General features: G+C 36.3%; 1 protein-coding gene across 2 annotated transcripts; it reads left to right on the top strand.

The window, feature by feature from the left end:
* Positions 1-13,710: 13,710 nt before the first annotated feature.
* LOC113357567 (GEM-like protein 1) lies at positions 13,711-17,887 on the top strand. Of its 2 annotated transcripts, XM_026601007.1 has the most exons (5): positions 13,711-14,161; positions 14,311-14,412; positions 15,235-15,506; positions 16,500-16,691; positions 17,468-17,887. In XM_026601007.1, exons 1-4 carry the CDS (start codon positions 13,822-13,824, stop codon positions 16,686-16,688), a joined length of 903 nt encoding a protein of 300 aa, XP_026456792.1. In that variant the 5' UTR covers positions 13,711-13,821; the 3' UTR covers positions 16,689-16,691; positions 17,468-17,887. The 2 variants fall into 2 exon arrangements, with proteins under 2 accessions (XP_026456792.1, XP_026456790.1); XM_026601005.1 differs by lacking the exon at positions 17,468-17,887 and having other exon boundaries at positions 16,500-17,059.
* Positions 17,888-24,602: the final 6,715 nt, after the last annotated feature.

Below are 24,602 nucleotides of genomic sequence, written 5' to 3'. Positions count from 1 at the left end.
TAGGGACTTGGGTGAGCGATCACAAGTAGGTACGATGTTTAGGTAGAATCGATCCTAGTGATTGGTATAACCGATCTGAACCCATGTATGTGACTTGGTAGGACCGATCAAAACTAACCATTCTGACTTTGTATGACCGATCACATAGTAGTCTTGGAATCTTGGTAGAACCAATTCTAAACTTGTTTGGAAGTGTGGTAGAACCAATTCCAAGATGCAAATCAGTGTAAATACGAAGTAATGATTTGTTGAGTAAAGATGTCAACATACTTTGAACACGAGCATTAACTCTTATCATTTGTTTTTCAAAGATATTCCTTCATACTCAAGGTGATCCCTGGTGCAAAAAAGTGAAAAACATTTAATTATAATTTTCATAATATATGTTTTAATTACCAACAATTGAAGCATATCCTCTGGAAAATATTATTAGTTAATGTGCTAGATTAATAATAAAAGTTTTCTATGAGATTTTTCGGAATTGTAGGTTGGACATTTAAGTGGAAATAGAAAAACCGAAATTAGGTACTTTAATGCATATCTTGAGAATATTTTCGGTTTTGGAATTTCCTTGTTGTCCAAACAACATTGGTCTATAAATACCTAAGTTTGCATTTCTAGTAAACTATCCTAAGAGCTAGGCAAACTTTATTTCTTGTTGTTTCTGGTGGAGCCGTCTATTCGGAGAGGAAAGTATCCAAATTAGGTGAATTTTTTTTACGACCGCTCGTTTAAAGACTTTTGTGGGATCAAGGATCTATATGAGTACTGTTGGTGGGAGACTAGATAATTAGAGTTTTATTAGTTTTCAATTTGATTTGATTGACTAACGGTTGTTGAAACTTTGGTTGCACCTAGTTTGTTTATTCTTGAGAATCTTCTCATCTAATATAAGATTCACTTAGACTAGATCAAAGTATCGACGAGATCTTTAGAACTGTTGTTAGATCTAAAGACATCTTGTGATAATCCATTGTTAACAGACTCCATTCTGTATGTGATTAATCACAAGAGGATTCAAGTGTTGTTGTGCAGGTTTTGAAGGAAATAGAATATTTGAAGACGAAGAAAAATTCTTATTAGTTTTCGTATCTTGTGGATTTAGTGCACAAACCTTGGTCGGCTGGGATCCAACTAGAATCAGTTTATCTTTGATAGATCTGATTGATTAGTTGCTTGAGATCGGCATCACTTTATAGTTTCTCGTTGAGATCTATATCGATTGATTGCAAATCTAAACTTGACTATTTAGGTAGTTATTAGATAGATTGATCTAACCAGACAAAGGAGTTTATTAGATTAAACGGAAGAGCCTTTGTCAACAACTCATCTTATCTTGTAGCAAGATTTATTAGAGTGGTTACCAAATAGATTATTCCTTTGGTGTTTGGAATACGATCCAAAGGAATTTCTATTCACGTGCCTGACTCTAGAAGTCGAAGGCGCAAAGATACTGAGGGAACTAAGTAGCTAGGCGTAGTCTGCCTGGTCTCAACTATACGAAGTTGGTATTTGATTTTGTATAGCGGCTTGATTTTGAGAGTATTCAAAACTGTACTACATCTCAGGGTTTTTCTGCATTTGCGGTTTCCTCGTTAACAAAATCTTGCTGTGTCTTTTGCTTTGTTTTCCGCATTATAATTGTTATTATAATTAAATAAAATATGCAAGTACGTTAACTCCGTAATACATGATATTGTTCCTATAAAGTTTCGGTTATTACCAAACATATTATCAAGTACACACTTTGATGTCATATTGTCTCGATCTCGTATCCATAGATGATCACACGAAGTGTGAATCGAATTGTTACATTGTCTTGATAGGATACGGAGATACCTATTTATATAACCGCAATCGCACGGTGTCTAACTAGTAGACAGAGGCAAGTACGGGTCGTTCCCACAAGGAGAGGTGGAAATACTATAACCATATCTCTAATAAATTAACCGACAATGATGTTTTTGGATTTTTAGAATTAAGGATTTAAAAAAAACGAAACAAAACAAACTAAGATTAATAAAACACAATGAGAAGGAGTTTGTAACTAAGGTCTATGAATTCCACTACTATTTATAATTATGCACCGAAAAGAACTCTAATTCCAAATATGTGTTTATAGCTTTGTTCCATTGCAACACCTATTATTGATATAATTTTCGATCATAAACTCGCATCTCCTAAGTATAGCCCATCAAATTTCTAAGCATGACCTATCAAATTAAAATGACGAGAGAATTATCGAAAACATAATTTATAGATTCACAATTATTATTTGCTTCGTCTAAGCATAACCCATCAAAAGAATCAACCTAAGCATGGATTATCAAATACTAACACGTAAAATTGTAACCTACATGAATTAATGAACTTAGGCTATTGTGCGGCACAAAGCCGGTGATGCAACAACATGTATCCTTTGTAAAATCAATAAACCATATTATTGGATTTCGAAATTCAATTCATATAGCCTAATACCAAATTATTCAAAATCGATTCAAATGTTCTTAATGCTAGAAGTAGTTTTCTCCATAAAGCCCTAGCTACAAAAGGATTAGTACATATCAAAGGGTTTCTTAAAACCCATCAAAAATGATAACAAGAGAAGAAAGATTAAACCAATATCGTCTTTGTATTCTCGTGTGCTTGTGCTCTAGAACGCCTTCGATCTCTTCCGTCAACCGGCCTCCTTTCTTCTCTGGTTTTGGCTTGTAGACGCACCTCCTGAAAAATAGAACTCCAGTCGGCCTCCCCTTCTGTTTCTGTTCATTCTCTCTTTTATGTGATGCGCAAATCCATTTTTAGACCTAGAAAAGTTGCCTAGGCCCAGTCCAAACTAGTCTAGCCACCGACCCATTCAAAGTTCAAGTACTCCCTGAATCCCACCACAGCATCACTTTCTACACTCCGGACAGTGCCAAAGTCCGACTTTCCAAAACCCACATCACCAAATAATGCCACTGTCTCGAATCCACAACACCAGCTCGTTGTCTCGTTTCCATTGCTGCAGCAACAACTCCCTTTCACCATTAGTTCTTCTTATTTCAGAAACCCATTGTAGTTGCCTACCTGAGACATAAATCCATCACTGTCATCTCCATTCAGGTCCCCGATCTCCACAAAATAAACTCACAACCCCAGACTCCATTGATGTGTTGCTGTAGGTTGCAGTACACCGTTCACCAGCACCCGTTCAACTCGATAATAACCTATCGTCCACTCTTCTTGACTGCACCATCGAAACAGCCTCATGATACTTCCGCCATCAGCAGCAGCACCATCGTTCTCCATCTCCATTCTTTTTTATTCACTGACGTCTAACTGACCACGACCAGTTTCATAGCTTTTGACACTAGAAGACCCTTCGAACAATACACAGACTACTAACTTGTTGACTGCCAACTGCTCGCAACTTCCAAATTCAATCACCTTCACCATCGTTTACAGTTCCGAAACTTTATCAAAAGCATGACCTTCATTTTCGTCAAATAAGTTTGGTGTAGACCTTGACACGTCACCCACTTATTTCTTCCTTTTATTTACTACAGCCAACACGTAACATCCCTGCCCACTTTGATAACTCCGTGAAATGGCAAGGTGCTTCTGCGTAAGTGGCAGCCTCATTTAATTAAGGTCTCCGTTTGGTGCACTGAGAAGTAGGTTTGGTGCTTTGTGTCGCAAACGCCTCTATTACGTGTAGCTTAGCCATTTTATTTTCGGATGATCGAATTCGCTTGTACTTTCTACAAAAGCGCTAAAATAGTGTCATTAGCCAAAATATCGAGTCCTAGTTAGTATAAATATGGGTATAAAATATAGCATTTACGTGCTTATCAACACCCCCACACTTATATTTTGCTAGTCCTCGAGCAAAACAAAGAATGTATCCGCTCTACAGATGGATAAATATCCGCTCAACAGCTGGATATGAAGTTGTCTGCTAAACAGCGAGACGAAACCACTAAACAGCGGTATAAAGATGTTTGCTAAACATCTAGACGGATCCGCTAAACAACAAGATCGAGAGATGTCTGCTAAACGGCGAGACGGATCCGCTAAACAGCAAGATCGAGAAATGTCTGTTAAACAGCTAGACAGAAAGACCCGCTATACAGATGGTCATGACAAATATCATACACAAGACCCGCTACACAGCTGGTCATAACCCTAAAAATCATAACGATATACATTTTTTTATTTTTTTTGATCCGCTACACAGCTGGTCATAATATGAAAAAAAAAAATTTATCAAAATTCCTAACGTATATGCCACTCCCCCACACTTAAACATTACATTGTACTCAATGTAAATGAGTCATCCAACGTATAAATTTAGATGGGAAATTCCAGCAAACAATAAGAGATAGAGGAAATAAAACAAATCTGATGGGTTGACTCCCATGAAGCGAAATCGTATGGGTTGACTCACATAAAGCATAATATTTGTATCCATGTTTGCGCACATAAAGAACCTCAAACGAGTTGATGAGGTTGAACCAAAGTAAGCAGCAAAGCATATATATAAAGTCTGAAAAGTTGGGGATCGGTCCAACAAATCAGGTTAGCTGCAAATGTGAACCTGCAAACACTATAAACCTCCAAAAAGATGTGTAAATTCATTCTCAATAGAAAAAAATTCTTAGTCATCAAGTCATGAAAGGTAGAGATTAGTAAGTCACTCACATGAACAACAAACATATAATGCAAATTAGTTTCTATTCGGGAAGCACACTCTAAATCGGGTTCTAAATCTGCTGAAATAACTTCCGTTGACACAATATCTTCACTAGAAATCAGAGGAAGCAATGAATTGACAATTACAAAAGGTAAATAATCATCAATATTAGCACGATGACCTACACATGCATCTAGTGCTTCAAGTTTATCAAAATCAATAACTCTTAAATTTGGTTCTAAGTCTGCGGAGATAACTTCCATTGTTGAGTTACCTTGATTAACTATTGGAGGTCGCAATGCATTGATAATATCAATAATCATAGGTTCATCGGAATCAGAAAAGTGGGCTAAACAAGCAGATAAAGGCTCAAAATCATCGACACAAGTTATCTGACCAATATCAATATGTTCAGCATTCACATCAGCATTCAGAAAATCACTAGATGGATCAGAAAAACAAGAGCACAATGGAGCAACAATATCATGAATAATCGCCTCATCACTATCTGCAACTAATTGACTTATAGGAAACTCATTATTTGAATGATTAGAAAATATCTCATTATGCACGTCTACTGTCTCTAAGTCATCAGACTCAACAATAGTATCTTATGTATAAATATATTCTTTTAAATCATCATTATCTGAATAAATGGCGTCTCTAACACAACTCTCGTCCTTTTGAATAGACAAATAATCGGTTAAATGATCATGAGTTGGGAAAGATACAATAGATTGAAATATTATATCGCTATCGTAGTTCCTAAAATCACTTCTAATGTCAATTCATTTTCACCTTCATGGTATTTGGTTTGATACTCATCTGAATAGCCACCCATAGCGAAATTACATGGATTCCAAGTTCCATACCTGAGACGTTTATAAGCAAGAACTTCCTTATACCGTGACCCATACATGTGTTCACCAAGCGTCATATGAGATGAAGTCTCTTGAGGATGTGAACTTCTACGCATATATTCTTCAATTGTCATCTTAGATGACGTCTCCTGAGAAGCACTCATCATCCTCAAAAAGTACCTGAAATAAGGTTCTACAACACAAAACAAGTCAAAAGGAAAAAGAAATCCTAAAATAAAATAAAAGTACTGTACAAAAATAAAAATAAAAACCTAACTTTAATTACAAAAATCAGAAATACTAATTACAATATCCACAACCGCTCCCCGGCAGCGGCGCCAAAAATTGATAGGATCTGGAGATACCTATTTATATAACCGCAATCGCACGGTGTCTAACTAGTAGACAGAGGCAAGTAGGGGTCGTTCCCACGAGGAGAGGTGGAAATACTATAACCAATATCTCTAATAAATTAACCGACAATGATGTTTTTGGATTTTTAGAATTAAGGATTTAAAAAAACAAAACAAAAGAAACTAAGATTAATAAAACACAATGAGAAGGAGTTTGTAACTAGGGTCTATGAATTCGACTACTATTTATAATTATGCACCGAAAAGAACTCTAATTCCAAATATGTGTTTATAGCTTTGTTCTGTTGCAACACCTATTATTGATATAATTTCCGATCATAAACTCGCATCTCCTAAGTATAGCCCATAAAATTTCTAAGCATGACCTATCAAATTATAATGACGAGAGAATTATCGAAAACATAATTTATATATTCACAATTATTATTTGCTTCGTCTAAGCATGACCCATCAAAAGAATAAACCTAAGCATGGATTATCAAATACTAACACATAAAATTGTAACCTATATGAATTAATGAACCTAGGCTATTGTGCGGCACAAAGCCGGTGAGGCAACAACATGTATCCTTTGTAAAATCAATAAATCATATTATTGGATTTCTAAATTCAATTCATATAGCCTAATACCAAATTATTCAAAATCGATTCAAATGGTATTAATGCTAGAAGTAGTTTTCTCCATAAAGCCCTAGCTAAAAAAGGATTAGAACATATCAAAGGGTTTCTTAAAACCCATCAAAAATGATAACAAGAGAAGAAAGATTAAACCAATATCGTCTTTGTATTCTCGTGTGCTTGTGCTCTAGAACGCCTTCGATCTCTTCCGTCAACCGGCCTCCTTTCTTCTCTGGTTTTGGCTTGTAGACGCACCTCTCTGAAAAATAGAACTCCAGTCGGCCTCCCCTTCTGTTTCTGTTCATTCTCTCTTTTATGTGCTGCGCAAATCCATTTTTAGACCTAGCAAAGTTGCCTAGGCCCAGTCTAAAACTAGTCTAGCCACCGGCCCATTCAAAGTTCAAGTACTCCCTGAATCCCACCACAACATCACTTTCTACACTCCGGCCAGTGCCAAAGTCCGACTTTCCAAAACCCACATCACCAAATAATGCCACTGTCTCGAATCCAGAACACCAACTCGTTGTCTCGTTTCCATTGCTGCAGCAACAACTCCCATTCACCATTAGTTCTTCTTATTTCAGAAACCCATTGTAGTTGCCTACCTGAGACATAAATCCATCACTGTCATCTCCATTCAGGTCCTCGATCTCCATAAAATACACTCACAACCCCAGACTCCATTGATGTGTTGCTGTAGGTTGCAGTACATCGCTCACCAGCACCCGTTCAACTCGATAACAACCCATCGTCCACTCTTCTTGACTGCACCATCGAAACAGCCTCATGATACTTCCGCCATCAGCAGCAGCACCATCGTTCTCCATCTCCATTCTTTCTTCTTCACTGACTTCTAACTGACCACGACCAGTTTCATAGCTTTTTACACCAGCAGACCCTTCGAAAAATAGACAGACTACTAACTTGTTGACCGTCAACTTCTCGCAACTTCCAAATTCAATCACCTCCACCATCGTTTACAGTTCCGAAACTTTATCAAAAGCTTGACCTTCATTTTCGTCAAATAAGTTTGGTGGTGACGGCAGCTGCTTAGAATTGTTCTTCTGGTTTGATAAGAAAATGAGATGTGGTGTAGACCTTGACACGTCACCCACTTATTTCTTCCTTTTATTTACTACAGCCAACACGTAACATCCCTTCCCACTTTGACAACTCCGTGAAATGGTAAGGTTCTTCTGCATAAGTGGCAGCCTCATTTAATTAAGGTCTCCGTTTGGTGCACTGATAAGTAGGTTTGGTGCTATGTGTCGCAAACGCCTCTATTACGTGTAGCTTAGCCATTTTATTTTTGGACGATCGAATTCGCTTGTACTTTCTGCAAAAGCACTAAAATAGTGTCATTAGCCAAAATATCGAGTCCTAGCTAGTATAAATATGGGTATAAAATATAGCATTTTACGTGTTTATCATGTCTCGACTTTGTCCATAGACGATCACATTCGGAAGAGGGAACTATTGTCAACACGCTCTCTTACGCGTAGACTTATATGGTCTAACACATATAATGTCTAATCATATTAGACTCATAACAAATGACCTATTTCCATAAACAAATAAAGAAGTGACCTGCTCAGATACCAGTTTGGAAGAATATGGTAACCGAAGACATATTAAAATCATAGAAATTGACGTTTAGTCCTAAAGTTAGTGGGCATTGGATGCTCTAGTCCTATGCTTCCAAGCCTAGTACTCATTAATCCAAATTATCCCCGTGTAAATAGTTTGGTCCAAAATTTAGACGAGTTAGTCCAAATTTACACCGATTCAGAATTTTCTAAATTTTCGCGGTACCAAAATTACCCTTTCAGAGTTAAGATGTATTGTTTCGATTTTTGATCTCAAAGTTCAGGAAAGATTCAGAGAGAAGGAGAGGGAGCGATAGAGAGAGACCGAGAGAGATTTTGGAGGAGATTTATTGGATTATCTCGTTTCTTCTCAGCTGCAAATCCTAAGTCTGTCGATGAGCCTCTCTGCTGGGATTCATTTTTGAATCTAATCGATGAACTCGAAAAAGATTTTGATCTTTCTAATATCGAAATCATATAGAAATTTGTTTGTTATTCATTTTTTGTCTTTTTGTTTTTTTACTTCGGATTGTCTCTGTATTTGAATCGCTTGTCGAGGAATTCAAGCTTGAGATGTGGCTAAAATGAGGAGGAATTATACGGTTTCTCTCTTTGGTTTGTGGGGAATTGAAGTTTCGGTGTTATGGCTCTATTGGATTTAGTTTTAGGTGTTTTGTTTATTCGCCGGTATTAGGTGGATCTTTTCTTCTAGTTATTGAGGAGAATTATGTTAGTAAGGTAATATTTCTATACCTTTATATTGAATTTGTTTGTGGATGTTGTGATTTTCCAGGTTCAAGTTGATCTAATGCATCTGCTTGTATTTTACAATTTCGTGCTTTTGATGTGAATTAATGAATTGAGCTATCAACATAGATAAAACTCAATTATGTGCAGATGGCCCCTCCTAAGTTGAGTCCTCTAATTATTTTTCTTGTGTAGTTATTCATTATTTTATATGCAAATTGTTTGTTGTTGCTAGTAGAAAACATTTTGGAGATTTATTTGATTGAGAGTTAGGTATTAAGGAAAATAAACCTTGGCTTCTTAGAAAGATAAAGATGGGACTGTATAAATCAGGAGAGAACTATTTAAGCATTTCAATTTTGAGCTACGTAGTTAGAAAATTTAGGTTCAATGAATCACTTAGATGTCTCATGAAAACGAGGTAAGAAAAATGGAAATGTGAAAGTGAGATTGTTACATTTATGCACAGTGTATATTAGCATTTCTTCTCGTTTAAGTTGGCATTTAAGTTGGTTACATTACGAACTGTAATGTTTAATTCATACGTTCTTATCATTGTAGCCAAAAATGGAAATGTGTTCAGAGGCATATGTTAAATAGCCATATGAAATAGTAGAGAAATAAGACCTTGCTTTAGTGCGTTAACTATTAGACTTACTTCTAATGAATTATGATTTTGGTTTGTAACTTATAATGTTATTCAATTTGATGTATTGAGCTCATTTTATCCAGGACTATTGCAATTTTGACTACAGTAGATAACAATTAGGAGTTCGTCTTTTGTTGTGTATTTTAGATGTAACAAATAGGTCCAACCATTGAGAGCTATATTTGCAGCTGACGGAAAAATTACGGATAAAACTCTTATTCAGTTTAGGGCCTTTGGTCTAGAAGTTCAAATTCTATGCTTCTGGTATGAACTTGAAGTCATTTAGTACATGGTATTAATAAAATTGACACTATATATGGTAATGACTCGGAAATGGTCGCATTTGTTTGATTACTAATTTTTGGGGAGAGAGTTTTTCGTGAGTTTTTAGATGTTTATCATATGGAGTTTCTCTTTTACAGGACAAGGGAAGGTATTCAGTGAGTTGACAAATTTTATGCATCTTATTTCGCAGGGACAGAACTACTTATGTAGTTCAAACTAAATTGATGGCTAGTGGCTACCCTCAGTGGAGGAGATGATAAGACTCCGTTGCAGGTCAAACTGGATGGTGTTGCCACCATTATTGATAAGATACGCTTGTTTTATTGTTGTTGTGACCTTTGCAGTTTAGTGCAGACCTTATTTTCAATTAAGATTAGGGATGAAACTTATTGGAGATGAATTGGGTAAAGAACTTTGTAAATTAATACCAGTACCATACTATGAAATTAAACCTTCTTCTTTGTATTTTAAAGCTTATATCTATAAAATGAATTTGTTTCCAGCTATTTTGATGCACCAAAACATGAATAGCATTCCTCCATAGTGTGTCTGAGTTCGGTGAATGGATGATTTCCAAAAATGGAACTTCCAATCAGTTTTTGTATGACAAACTACAAAAGGATAAAATTTGCAGTTTCGATCTTATTTCAAAACCAAGGATGAAAATGTTTGGAGGCTGAACCTTGATTAACACTACGATGTATTTCAAAATAAATGGTTCACCTAGTACAATGATTTTCTTTTCTTTTATTTGGTCTTCTCTTTTTAGTCTTAAATTAAAAATAGCCGACCTAATAATTATGTTAATGTGTACATAATTGTACACCTCTTTTTTTAGTGTGTACATAGTTGTACACCTGTTGATTATAAATGTATACATAGTTTTACACATGCTGATTATTAATAGTACGGAGCTGTACTATAACCTGATTGAAAGACGACATGTTTATGCTAGTGGGTGCTTCAGGCCTTGGGCGGTTGGGAAGGTGAACTTGATTACTGTCACCAGCTTATCGAAGACGACATTTTTAATAATTCGACTTGGGATCAGGTAAAATACCTTGAGTTCCTGCTTAAACTTTTATCTATTTTCTTTTAGAAACTGCACTAAATGTAGATCGGAAATATCGGCAGGTAAGTCCATAAACAAAGTGCTTTTAAATAATGTCACCATTGGACATAATATTTTTAATTTATAATTGATGATTCTATTTTTCATTTAGATTCTGTTTCTCCTTTGATTTTTGTTTTTCTCTTGGAGTTGGAGCATTTTGTGACAATGGAACTTTGTAGACCTGATGGAAATACGCTATTGAGAAACGAGTATAGTTCGAAAAAAGGTAATCAACTTTTTTTTTCCTCTCTTATAAATCTTTTTTTTTTATGCTTAAAAATTGAATTGTTGATGTCCGGATTAAATCTTCTCCCTCTCAACTTTCTTAGACCAATACGATGTTACCCTTAATGTTTATATTTCATCAGTACTCTCACAATCCTAAGTTATTAGCCATATAATCCACATTTGCATTTTCTATTATTTTTACCTTTTAAAAAAGATCAGTGCGCGAGCTTGATATTCTACTATTTTCATGTGTACATAGATATATACCCGTTTATTATTAATGTATACAACTATGTTGCATGCAGATTCCATTTTGCGTTATTGCTGGTTGGATCATGAGGCGCCCAATGAACCTAAATTTCCAAGTTTTTGAGACAGCTATACTTTTTTATAAGAGTCTTTGTTGGAGCCTTTCTGCTCCAGGTTTGCTCCAGGTTTGTTGATTAAGTTTTCACCAATGGCCTTTTGTTTTGAATTCTTAATGTGTACATAATTGTACACATGCTGATTCTTAATGTGCACATAGTTGTACACCTGTTAATCATTAATGTATACATAGTTCTACACCTTGTTGATTGCTGTATATGTTTGTACACCTGTTGATCGTTAATATGCACATATTTGTACACCTTTTTGATCCTTGCACATAAATTTACACCTCTTGATTATTTAATAAGTGCCTTTTTAATTAGTTAGATGCAAGTCATATGTAGGCCACTTTTATTGTACTCCATTTATGCTTCAGATGCTTGGATTGGTTCTAATTACCTAATATTATCAATTAGTTCAATTACATTAGCAGAAATTATGTGGTGTATTGTTAATATTTATGGAGTAATGGGTCACTAGACTAGTTAGTAATGGTTCTGTAATACATTAAAATGCATTCTAATGAATTTGTTGGATAATGAACTCGTCGTGTTCAAAACCGCAGGTCAAATATATTGAAATACAATTAGCCAGCAGCTGAAATGAAACAAGTTCGACTGTGAAGAGGCTCGCAACACTATCCCCAATATTTGTCATCTTCTAGATCAGTTCAAGGAAAAAATCCCATTACAGGGAGAAGAAGAAGGAAACTGCAGGCCACATCCCTAGTACCTGGAAGCTAACTTTACTGGTATTGAGTTCTAACTTTACATTATTTGGCTCATAATATCGATAATTGTCAGTACGCTAGGATTTCTTAAAACTATCATCTTAATGTGTACATAGTTGTAGACCTGTTGATTATTAATGTCTACACAGTTGTACACATGCCGATTATTACTTGGTACAAAACTATATTACACCCTAATGCACTTTTGACATCAATCGTTTTTGGTTTTATGCATTAATTTAGAGACTCATAAGCTCAAAATAGTGTACATAGTTGTCCGCATGTTGATTATTTTGGTAGGTGTGCGCTTGCAGAACTATGTTTTATATATACGAACCAAAAATTAGGGAAAACACTAATGTGTGCAGGTGTTGGATCTTTTTGTGCTATCTCAATAATATATACATGTGTTTTCTTGTTAATAAACATTAGACTAATGATTCAGTAGAAGGAATGGTGCAACCGAGTAACTGGTGCTATTGAGATGGTAGAACTCTAAAGAGGTGATCTGGTGAATAAATATAAAATGCCGATGGAATTGCAAAGATGAAATCTGAAATGTGTGATGTTGGTGGTACAGAGGAGCAGGAATTTATGTTGTTGTTGAATGGGTAGTATTGCTGCAGAGAAGTGCAGCTGAGATTGGAAAGCTACAGAAATGCATAAAAAATTTGAGTTGAATGGTTGAGGTGTTGTAGTTGTTTGCAGCAGTAGGGTTAAGAGTGGTTGAGCTGGTGTTGATAATGATTTTGGGTTGTGAACAGGTTGTATATTTTGTAGATGTGTACATATTTGTACACCAATGTAAACTAAGTTTTTAAAAAAATGAGAATTATATAGTCATATGAGTACTCTTTTTGTAGCTCTCGGAAAGAGCTTTCCGAATATATAAAATTTGCGAATTTTGGACAAACGGTTCGAAAGATAAATTGATTTTATTTTATTTTTGTATTATTTAGAACTGCCGACATCATCATGAGTCATTTTGGACTAAACTATAAATATTTGGACTAAATTGTAAATCAAGAAAGTTATTTGTATACTTTCCATAAAAAAAGACTAATTTGTACCTAGTTGAATGGGTAAGGAGTACCTAGTATATTTGGATGGGATTTTTAGACTAAACCGTATTTTTCCCGTTAAAATCAGGGTCTTCGACCACTCATCGAGGGACTATTCTCTACCCATTCCACGGTGCCCCTCATTGACACCCGTGATAATTCTCAAGAGACGAGTTGCCTATGGTGCCACAATTTGGTGTAGTTTACCGTTTGCCAGAGCCGTCAAACTGGAGTCATTTAATATTTTGCATACATTTGTTACATCTGCCGACATTTCATGTTGGAAATTGCATCTTTTGACTTCCCAGTCGTGGCAATAAGTGTATCGAGGAGTTAGGTTAAAAATAACTCCCGGAAGCATAGGATCACGATGTTATCGTAAATACTCCCGCGAAAAGAGAGAAAAAAAAAGAAAGGAAAGAAGAAAGAAATTCGGAAGTTTATTATGCGAGGCTAAGAATCAAAAATAGCAAGTTATAATAAGAAAAAGAAAAAAAAAACTCGAGAAATTTGTGAAAGAGTGGGATGGGAAATGATCACCCAGAGCTGAAGGATTCTTTTACGGGTGTAAATTCAACTTCTGGATTTGCTCCATACCCGAAATTTGATCCAAAATATATAGAAAATCAGCAAAATATGGGAACATTTGTTGGCATGGGATCTCAATCTGAATCTGGATTGAATTCAACTTCTGGATCTTCTTCAATGAATAAATCAGTTAGTTTCAATTCAGAGAAAGACTTACTTCCAATCACAGATCATAATAGTAACCATTCTGCAGCTACAACAACAACAACAACTATGCCACCTGAAACTAATCCTTATATTTCTTCTTCGCCTGTTCCTTCTTCTGCTTCTGTTAAAGGTTAGTATTTGTGATTCAATTAACAAAATCTGGGTACCAATTGGATCAATTCAATGAATAAGCGGTTTATTCTGAATTGGTTTTTGGTTTACCTGAGATTCGATGTGGATTTTGATTGGAATTTCTTAAATCGTCTTGTTTTGATTCAGAGACAATGGAAACAGTTAGGGATGCTGTTAGCAGATGGAGTAGAAGGGTGGGAGAAGCTACAAAGAAAGCTGAAGATCTTGCTGGGAATGTTTGGCAACATTGTAAGTTTTTGTGAGAGATGTTTTTCTTGCTTAATATATAGTAGTATGTTATTAAATAGAATGATATATTCCAGTTTGGTAATTACCAATAAGAAAATTATTGGTGTTCCACTTTCTATATATATATATATATATACTAAATAAGATGATAAATGGGATTTAGGTCATTGATTTAGTTATTGTAGGGAAATTTGTAAGTCATAATCTGGGGGATTGGGATTCTTTTTGGTAGTTTTAGCATAAAAAGGTGGATGCTGGGAATTGGGATGAATCTGTGCTTGTTTGTCGCTGAGAATGGATTAATGAACATTCAAATGGAGATCATTTAGAATCAAGCTCTGCAAATATGAACTTTGCATTGTTAGTAACGAAGTGGATCTTTATATGTTCTGATCCTAACGCTTGATTTGTAAAGAGAGTTTAACTGAGCTCCCCAGGTAACTCCTGAAATTTAGTTGTGTGTACTTTTCAGAAGTTGTTTAATTGAGTAATCTTATAAAAGGGGATTAAGAATCATTGTTGTTGGGCTAATGAAGGGATCCATTTATGTATAAAACTTTCTAAGTTGTCCATGATAGTGGAAAGCTGTTTGTGTCATATAGCTTGTGAACATTGAGGTTTCATAAGTTTCTGTTTGGATTCTAAGTCTGGAAGGATCGTCAACCTCAAGCTTCGTAGTCATTGGCAATCTTCTTTTGTTGTATATTCTGCTGTCTCTGCTTCCTATATTCTTATTTCCATATATATTTAGTTACAAATTGGCAACTACTAAAATAACTTTCTTTCCAAAAGGGTTATATTGATTGCGCTTCTTTAAACCAGTGAAAACGGCTCCCAGTGTTACTGATGCTGCGATGGGAATGATTGCGCAGTCTACAAAAGTTTTAGCAGAAGGTGGTTATGAGAAGGTCTTTCAACAATCTTTTGAAACTGTTCCTGAAGAGCAACTTCAAAGTTCATATGCTTGCTATTTGTCAACATCTGCTGGTCCAGTCATGGGAACTTTATATTTGTCCACCGCAAAAATTGCATTTTGTAGCGATAATCCTCTTTCATATAAAGTTGGAAGTCAAACAGAATGGAGCTATTATAAGGTATGCCTAACTAAATATAGCACTTTCATTCACAAGAAGTAGTTTCTTTGTACGAAAGACAGACTTAATAAAATAATGGCAGTCAGTGTCCTAGTCTCCGTATGGTATTTGATGCAGAATGCATAATAGTAGTTTCGAAATATCTGTTGTCTATTATTGCTCACCAGACTTGTGGTTAATGGATTTAGTCTTTAACCATAAAAATTAAGACTCTTTGTGGTTGACCTCAAAAAGCCGATTCAGCGATGCATGAGAAATTGTTACCCGATATCGCACCCCACCCAACCACCATCTCCGAATCTGGATTTTAACTTCGGAGGAATTATAAGTTCCAATCTGGAGCTCTTCCTGGCACTTGTGAGATCTTGTCAGTTTCTATCGTTGTCTATTCACATGGAAGTATTGCATGGACGCGATGCGCAATTATTGAAATAATCTGTTTTCGCCAGCGTGCTACCTGAACATAGGATAGGACAGTTAGGGAGGGAGGAGGGATCTAAGGTCCACCTTAACAACCTAAGATCTAGTTGATGCTGTATAACTACCGTTTACTAAAAATGTTATTCCTTAATATCACATGTAATTACTGGTGAATTTCGAATAGCAAGTTTATCATCTGTGTGCACTCAAACCCAGCTGGGAGCAATCGTACTTTTTACGCATGCATTTGTATGTTTTTTTAGCTCAGTGAAGTTCCGGTATTGTGAGTATACAAACTGAAAGTCGGACCTATGACATTGCTTTTTACCGGGGTCTAGGTAGCTAGCATGATACAGGAACAGGAATTATTTTAGACACTGATATGTTTTATTACTTGTGTAGTTTATTTACCTTTTCTTTCTTTTTTCCTGAAGAACCATTTCGATTTCCATGTTGTTATTCACTTGCTTCCTCTGATTCCTTTTTCTGTTTTTTTTGGAAAGCTTGTATAAGAAATCACTGACGCAATTCTGTCTGATCTCTTCTTTCCACTCCCCAATTTATCTAATACAGGTAAGTATCCCCTTGCATCAACTTAAAGCGGTGACTCCATCGGCAAGCAAAACCAACCCTGCTGAAAAATATATCCAGATTGCTTCTGTTGACGGCCATGAATTTTGGTTCATGGGCTTTGTGAACTATACCAGTGCTGTAAAATACCTACAAGATGCTTTGCAAACCCACAACTTGCATTCTGTGTAACAGGTGTGAACTTCCAGGAACTATTACTTTCCACAGTTAGGAGTTGTGTTATTTTTGTGCTTACAAAATCTATCCGTATGATATAATTCTTTTATAAAGTAGAATGTCCATTGAAAGAAAAAAAAAGCTTTGCCACAGTTCTAGTTGGTGGTTCTGTGTCCAATATCCCTTTCTTGATGAGAGAACCGAAGAAAAGTGGTTGATTGACCAATTTGTATTGTAAACTCATACACAAAATTCGTTTCATTGCAAGATGAATAAGTGTTGAAGCTTTATAATAGCATAGAGGAGTAAGACGAAATGGTATCTTCTGAATTGTTGGAGAATTATTCAAAACTGATTTGCAGTATTATAACGTTTCTTTTTTTTTACATTTTTGTTTCTTTCTTGGAAGTTTCCGCTGGTTCTGTAGTGAGAAGATGAGTTTCGTACAATTTTTTTCCATAAAAAGACAGATATATGCAATTAGATTTTTAAAATAAAAAAGATAAAGTTCTAACACTGGCAGGATTGGGTATACCCGATTTTAAAGGGAGTCAAGTTGAAGGGCTGAGGGGATGTCAAAATGGGCAAAGTATAAAAATACCCTTACCCATTATAAATGTTACAACTCAGTCGTAATGAAAATAAGACAAAATAGGTCATTAGATGGTAATCCTAAAAGTCCTTTGTCTATATATTTTTTTAATATCAAAACTATCCTCGGTAATATTATTGGATAACGATTATTACATGAAACTAGTTGGCTCCAACAATGCACTACTACATGAATTGAACAGGTTGCCGTGCTAATCTACCATCGAGCCTCATGCGTAACCTAGCCAAGGGAGCCGAAGCGGAAGGGGGCTGAGATTGTGTCATAAGGGGGGCAAGCTAACTCTACCGTCCATGTTAATTCTTGCAATATTACGTCATTGGGGGCTTGAACCTGGGACCTCCTGGAGCGCATGAAACTTTGGGGAACGGGGATGACCAGCTGAGCTAAGGGGCCGTTCTTAGCTTAGCTGAGCAACATTATTATTATTATTTGTATTTTTTTTTTTATTTACAACATACTTATCAGCCGAACCTTCGGGTGTGTGAAGAATACTGAGAAATGCGGTTGATAACTTGTTAGCCGAACTTTGGTGTTTTGAAAACATACCTAGATTCGGTTGATAAGTTACCAGTCGAACTTTTTTTTTAGCTCCAAAAGGGCAACATATTAAGAAAAGACAACTCTACACCAAGGCGGTGACAAAACTAGCTCATTTATAGAAGAGCTAATGAAATCGAAACAAAAAACATTTCAGCTATCTCGTAATGTTTTCCCAATTGTTAACGGATGTATTCAAAGAGTAACCCAGAAAAATGTCAGTTCTCATGCACTAGTTAAAAATCATAATCTTTACACTTTCGATGATCGAGTCCAGGTGCTTGGACTTTTCATTGAAAAATCTGACATTTCTTTCAAACCAAATAACCCACCAGCCGAATTTCATTATATATGTAACTGACAAACTTAGGTTCGACTGGTTCGAGCAAAAAATAGGAAAACGAGCTTAGTGTTTTTCTTTATAAAGTGAAATTCGGCTATCATTTTCATATTTAATTATCAACCGAATTATTCATCAGCACCGAATGAGCAGTTCGGCTGATAATTCCTTTCAATTATCAGTCGAACTTCACTCTGCAATTACTGAAAGATTTCATTTTTCTAATTTAAACCTAATCTATCAAACAAACACAAGAAAATTAGATATGGGACTGTGTGAAATATTTTTCTATTGTGCGGTTTCCTTGTAATGAGGATTTGAATCTCGCTTTACAATTTGTCTCAGTTCGATTTCTGCTTCAACTCCTTCTTCTTCTTCACTAATTCGCAGATTGAAAGAACGATTAGATACAATACAATTAGTCGACGACGATAAAATCTGAAGTTGAATTAGCAATTGGTTGGTGTAGGCCCTGTACGGGAGAGAAGGGAAGAAATTTTTTTAAATAAAAAGTACACAAACTATTTTTTCTTAAATAAGTATAATAAGTTAGTCAAGGGTAATTATGTAATTTTGCAATCCTAAAATACCCCTTAGGGAAAAAAGAAAAAAAAAACTAGCTAGGCAAATCATTTTGTATGTCTCGAAATTTTGTTGTGTGCCTCAAAACAAGCTTCTTACAAGAGGGGAAAAAACACAAAAAAGTAGGACCGGCGACAGGTGAATATACTGTTCTTAGTACAAGAAATAACAAAAACCCTTCTGTATGCACTGATACAACATGTTCTATTCAATTTTCTTCCTAGTCTTTTTCTTACAAATTTAGGCCAACAAAGGAGAAGCTAAACCCTAAAGCAAGTAAGGATATGTGGAGCAACCACGTCCATAACATCTAATAGGGTTATTTAATTAACTAATTAACAAACTGACTTCATTAATTAACTTCTAACCCTAATTTATAATACACCCAGTAATGGGTCCCCCTAGTAAGATTGACAGACCACAAGAAGGTACATGACAATGCCCTCTTCTTCAGCTCATCCTTGTCCTCAAGGATGAAACTTAGGAAAGTTAGCAGCAATGTTGGAGCTATCTTCCCAGGTGGCATCAGTGGCTGTCGAGTTGGTCCATTGTACTAGCACTTGAGGAATCTTCTCGCCATTTCTGTCAAACACCCTGTCACCCAACAATGCTGCTGGTTGCCCTTGTATGCATCCTTGTTGATCCACTAGAGGCAGAGCTGGCATAGGAATGATGACAACACCTAGCTTCTTCTTCAGTTGTGAAACATGAAAAATAGGCTGAATCTTGGAGCTAGGAGGTAGTTGTAGCTTGTAAGCCATCTCCCCCACTTTCTCAATCACAACAAAAGGACCATAGTACCTTGCTGACAATTTGAGGTTTCTCCTCAAAGCCACAGATGTCTGCCTGTAAGGCTGAAGCTTGAGATAGACATAATCTCCCACTTGAAATGAACTGTCAGTTCTTTTCTTGTCAGCATACCACTTCATTCTCTCTTGGGATTTACACAGAGACTCCTTGAGAATAGATATCATATATTTCCTTTGAGTTGAGTACTTATCTACAGCTTCAACTGATGTGGTGACCTCAAATAGGAAAAACAAGATGTGGTGTGTGGGTGGGTGTGGGTGTGGGTGTGTGTGTGTGTGTGGGTGGTGGTGGTGGTGGTGGTGGTGGCCATACAGTGCCTTGAAAGGAAACATTTTCAAGCTAGAATGATAGTTGGTGTTGTGCCACCACTCAGCTAGAGGTAGCCATAGACTCCAACCTTTTGGCTTATGTCCTGTCATCCACCTCAGATAGTTTTCTAGACAACTGTTGACCCTCTCAGTTTGACCATCTCTTTGGGGATGGTATGATGTGCTCAAGTTAAGAGTATTACCCATACTTTTGAATAGTTCCTGCCAGAAGTTGCTCACAAACACCTTGTCTCTATCAGAAGTAATGGAAGTAGGCAACCCATGCAGTTTGTAGACATTGTTGAGAAAAGCTTGTGCTACTGTGGCTGCAGTGTAAGGATGACTGAGAGCTATAAAGTGGTTGTATTTAGTAAGTCTATCAACCACCACTAAAATCACATCCTTTATATCAGATTTTTGCAATCCTTCTATGAAGTCCATAGTGATGTGCTGGCATGCTCTGGTATTCGTAGAGGTTGGAGCAATCCAGCTGGATGCGTGTGTTCACCTTTGTTTATTTGGCATACATCACAAGCAACCACAAATAACAATATCTCATTCTTCGTATTCCTCTAATAGAAGTAAGTCTTGGCTCTGGCGTAGCTACACTGAATCCCAGAATGCCCACCTATTGCTGATGAGTGTATTGATTCCATAATGGCAGTTCTTGTGTTATTTCCACTCCCTACATATAACCTGTTTTTGTACTTCAAAATGCCACCTTCATAACTGTGATGTTGTACTGCAGTTGGAGCTCATAACAGTTTAGGAAAGATTTCCTCAGTCATTTCATCTCCTTTATAGCTGTTTATTAGTTCTTGAGCCCATAATGGTTGTGTCACAGAGATAGTACTACAAGAAGATGTAGCAGGTACTCTAGAAAGTGCATCTACAACTTTATTTTCCATTCCTCTTTTATACTTGATTTCATAATCAAAACCAAGTAACTTCATAAGCCATCTATGCTGAAGAACAGTAGTGATTCTTTGTTCCATAAAGTAGTTGATGCTCTGTTAGTCTGTGTGGATGATGAATTTGTGTCCAACTAGATACCCTCTCCATCTAGTAACAACTGAGACTATGGCCAGTAGCTCCTTCTCATAGGTGGACATCCCTAGAGATTTAAGACCCAATGTGAAAAAGCGGGGGTCTAACAACACCACCCAATATTTCGATTAGCAATATGTATGGACTAACTCCGAAATACTTTGCTAGAGAATCAACTAGACAGTCAGACTCAATCTAGATAAAAAAGTATCTCAATGAGTTATTATCTCAATCTGTCGATTTGATATTTACTCAAGCAAATAGAAATCTACGAGTCTTTATCAAAGAGAGATAACTTGGACGGTACCAAAGACCAATGTCCAAGGATCAATCAGTATCAATCAACAACCAAAAGTTGGATTTCTAATTGATGATCACGAACGCACAACCTGTATTATTTCAATTATATAAAATATAATGCGGAAAAGAAATAACACAGACACCAGAAATTTTGTTAACGAGGAAACCGCAAATGCAGAAAAACCCCGGGACCTAGTCCAGATTGAATACAATTGTATTAAGCCGCTACAGACACTAGCCTACTCCAAGCTAACTTCGGACTGGACTATAGTAGAACCCCTATCAATCTCCCAGTGATACAAGGTAGAGTTGTACTCCTACGCCTCTGATCCCAGCAGGATACTGCGCACTTGATTCCCTTAGCTGATCTCACCCACAACCAAGAGTTGCTGTAACCCAAAATCACAGACTTGATAATAAACAGATCTGTCTCACACAGAAAAGTCTATCAAAGGATAAATATGTCTCCCACAGATAAACCCTAGGTTTTGTTCCGTCTTAAGATATAAAATCAGGGTGAACAAGAACCAATTGATAATCTGGTCTTATATTCCCGAAGAACAACCTAGATTAATCAATCACCTCTCTACAATCCTTTCTGACTACACAAGCGGTTTGTCGAGGAATCACAAATAGTGAGACGAAGATGTTTGTGACTTCTTTATCTTTCCTATCATAGAATCTCACGATCTCAATCCAATCAATTGATTGTATTCGTACGATAGAAGATGTAAGATCAGATCACACAACTACGTTAAAGTAGTACCGGTCTGGCTTCACAATCCCAATGAAGTCTTTAAGTCGTTAACCTGATTTTAGAGAATAAAATCAAAGGTTAATGGAGATCGACTCTAGCGAGCGCACTAGTAGCACACAAACATGTGGGGATTAGGTTTGCTCAATGCTAGATGTCTCCTTTATATAGCCTTCAAATCAGGGTTTTGCCTTAGTTACAAAGCAATCCTTATTCACCGTTATATGAAAACTTGATTGAGATTCAAGCTAATATTTCTCAACCGTTAGATCGAAAACTTAGCTTGTCACACACACTTGGGTAAACGTTTACTGGGTTCGTGAAAACCATGCCCAAACGTGTACGTGCATGTTGGTTCAACATAGTAACCCAAAAGGTTAACCATATGAGCATTTCATATTAACCTTGTTCTTCTTCACCATAACTAGTTCAATTGACTCAAATGAACTAGTTAGATAGTTTTTCAATTGCTATGAGATCTTATGTAACTACACAAGACACAATTGAAACAAAGATGATTCGATTCGATTCGATTGAATCGGCTCATGAACATTATATCCACGGTTTGCATAAAGCATTCCTTAGTAATTTAATGTTTCATGTTCAGAGCACATCTTTAGATCATAACCTCTTAAGTTCACAAACAAGTTCGCGGACTTAAGTTTATCGGTTGAGTTTTCCAAACTCAGCAGAAATTCTCGGAAAGAGAACTTCCGCCAGTTCTCAGACTGGGTTCGCGGACTAAGCACACAAACGAGTTTTGGAAAATACAGTAGAAATTCTCGGTCGAGAACTTCCATACAATTCGCGGACTGAGTCTGCAGACTGGGTTCGCGGACTTGGCAAGCCAATTCCAAAATCCTCCCGATTTCTCTTGATCAATAAAGTTCGAAAACTTCGGTTCAAGGAATACATGGTTATGTAATCTAAACTATCATTCCAATCATTGAGACATTCTCATAGGACGCTATGTAGCCGTTATTCACAGACCGATTCACGTCAGAGCAATTCTCAAGGTGATTGAAACTTTTCATGACTTTCGTCACTAGGTGAAGATAAACTTGATCAAAGCGAAACGCTTTACCGACACATGATTTCGAGATAAAGATAATCAATGGATGCTGAGCTCGAAATTTCAAATGTGTATGATCTAGTCTATATAACATACGATTTTTGTCCCATAAGAATTAGGAGATAGAATAGATAGACTTTTGAGTGATAGATAAGTTCAAGTCTCCACATACCTTTTTGTTGATGAAGTTCCACGGTTACTTGTATAGATTTTCGTCGTTGTATGATGAATCGCCATGAAGTCCTTGAGCTCAACTACACTTTTCTATCCTAGTCCGAGACTTAGCTATGTAGGCTAGAAATCAAGACTCATAGTTTTGATCACTAACATTGACAAACATGCTTGAGATAGCAACGCATGCGAGGTCGACCGAGCTATGCTCTAACAATCTCACCCTTTGTCAATTTTAGTGACAGAACTACCAATACATATGGAATACAAAAACGATAAACTTTAGTGGCTCCTATTCCATAGTCTAATCTTCAACGTTCACTAAATTCTTCGTCCTTCCAAGTACTCCAATGATCCCAAAGGTTGTAAGTTTAGCATCACCGTTGTTGAAGATCCGTGGCTATAACAATGAGAGAAATCGAGATTCTCGATCATTATTATACAGTGACATAGTATTATTATGTAACATCAAAGTCCAATTTCATCACGACTTTAACAATAATACTACGGTGATATGTATCACTCCCCCTAGTCAATACTCCATCTCGATCATGGAAACCACTCCCCCTTACACAATGATCCGAAAACCATATGTAGTTGTAGTGTGAACTACAATATTTCTCCCCCTTTTTGTCAATAAAATTGGCAAAGGTACAAGAACGGGATCATAATGAAATTTCCACAAGATACATTTAATAGACTTAGAGAAAAATACATACCAACTTAATTTAGATGCAATCATAAAGCCGAAGCTAAATGCATTCATCATGGAATTTTAAGATACAAGATAACCGCTATAAAATTCCACAGCCGCACACCCCGCAAGATATTACCATTAAGCACAAGTTCAAAAGAACTCTCCCCCATTTGATGTCATTCCCGAAAGAACAACAAGAGCGACCTTAATTTCGAAAGAAAAGAAGGATTTTTTAATTGGACACCAAAAACCATAGGGATGATTTTCTATATCCAAAGCTCAACCAAATTAATCACAAGTAAACCCATGATTAATTCAATTGGAATATGCAACTAAATCAAACCAAAAAAGTGATCAATTTAATTGAAAGTGCTCAACATAAGTAAACTTACGGAGCTACGACTAAGGTAATCATATGGAGATGACTAACTTAATCGTTCACATACTCAACATAAGGAAAACCTTACGGAATATACGACTACATTAACCAATAGAACATGATAGTGTAGCCTTTCATATACTCAATACAAGAATTTGTGGAATATATGAAAACTAAACTAGATTAATTACAAGAGAACCTATAATTAATCTAATTGGAATACAAACAACCAAACTAATCACCGAAGTAATCAATTTAATTATTTTGGGCTCAACATAAGAGAACTTATGGAACCCCGACTAAGTTCATCATAGAATAT

The sequence above is a fragment of the Papaver somniferum genome, chromosome 3 (genome assembly GCF_003573695.1).
Source record: "Papaver somniferum cultivar HN1 chromosome 3, ASM357369v1, whole genome shotgun sequence".
Classification (NCBI taxonomy): Eukaryota; Viridiplantae; Streptophyta; class Magnoliopsida; order Ranunculales; family Papaveraceae; genus Papaver; species Papaver somniferum.
This window is presented reverse-complemented; position numbering and strand designations above follow the sequence as displayed.

Bases quoted from the DNA above. Each gene is read 5' to 3' on its own strand.
- LOC113357567 (XM_026601007.1), top strand. From the start codon at position 13,822: ATGGGAAATGATCACCCAGAGCTGAAGGATTCTTTTACGGGTGTAAAT. The intron at 14,162-14,310 runs GTTAGTATTTGT...GTTTTGATTCAG, and splicing joins TTCTTCTGCTTCTGTTAAAG to AGACAATGGAAACAGTTAGG. The intron at 14,413-15,234 runs GTAAGTTTTTGT...TCTTTAAACCAG, and splicing joins TGGGAATGTTTGGCAACATT to TGAAAACGGCTCCCAGTGTT.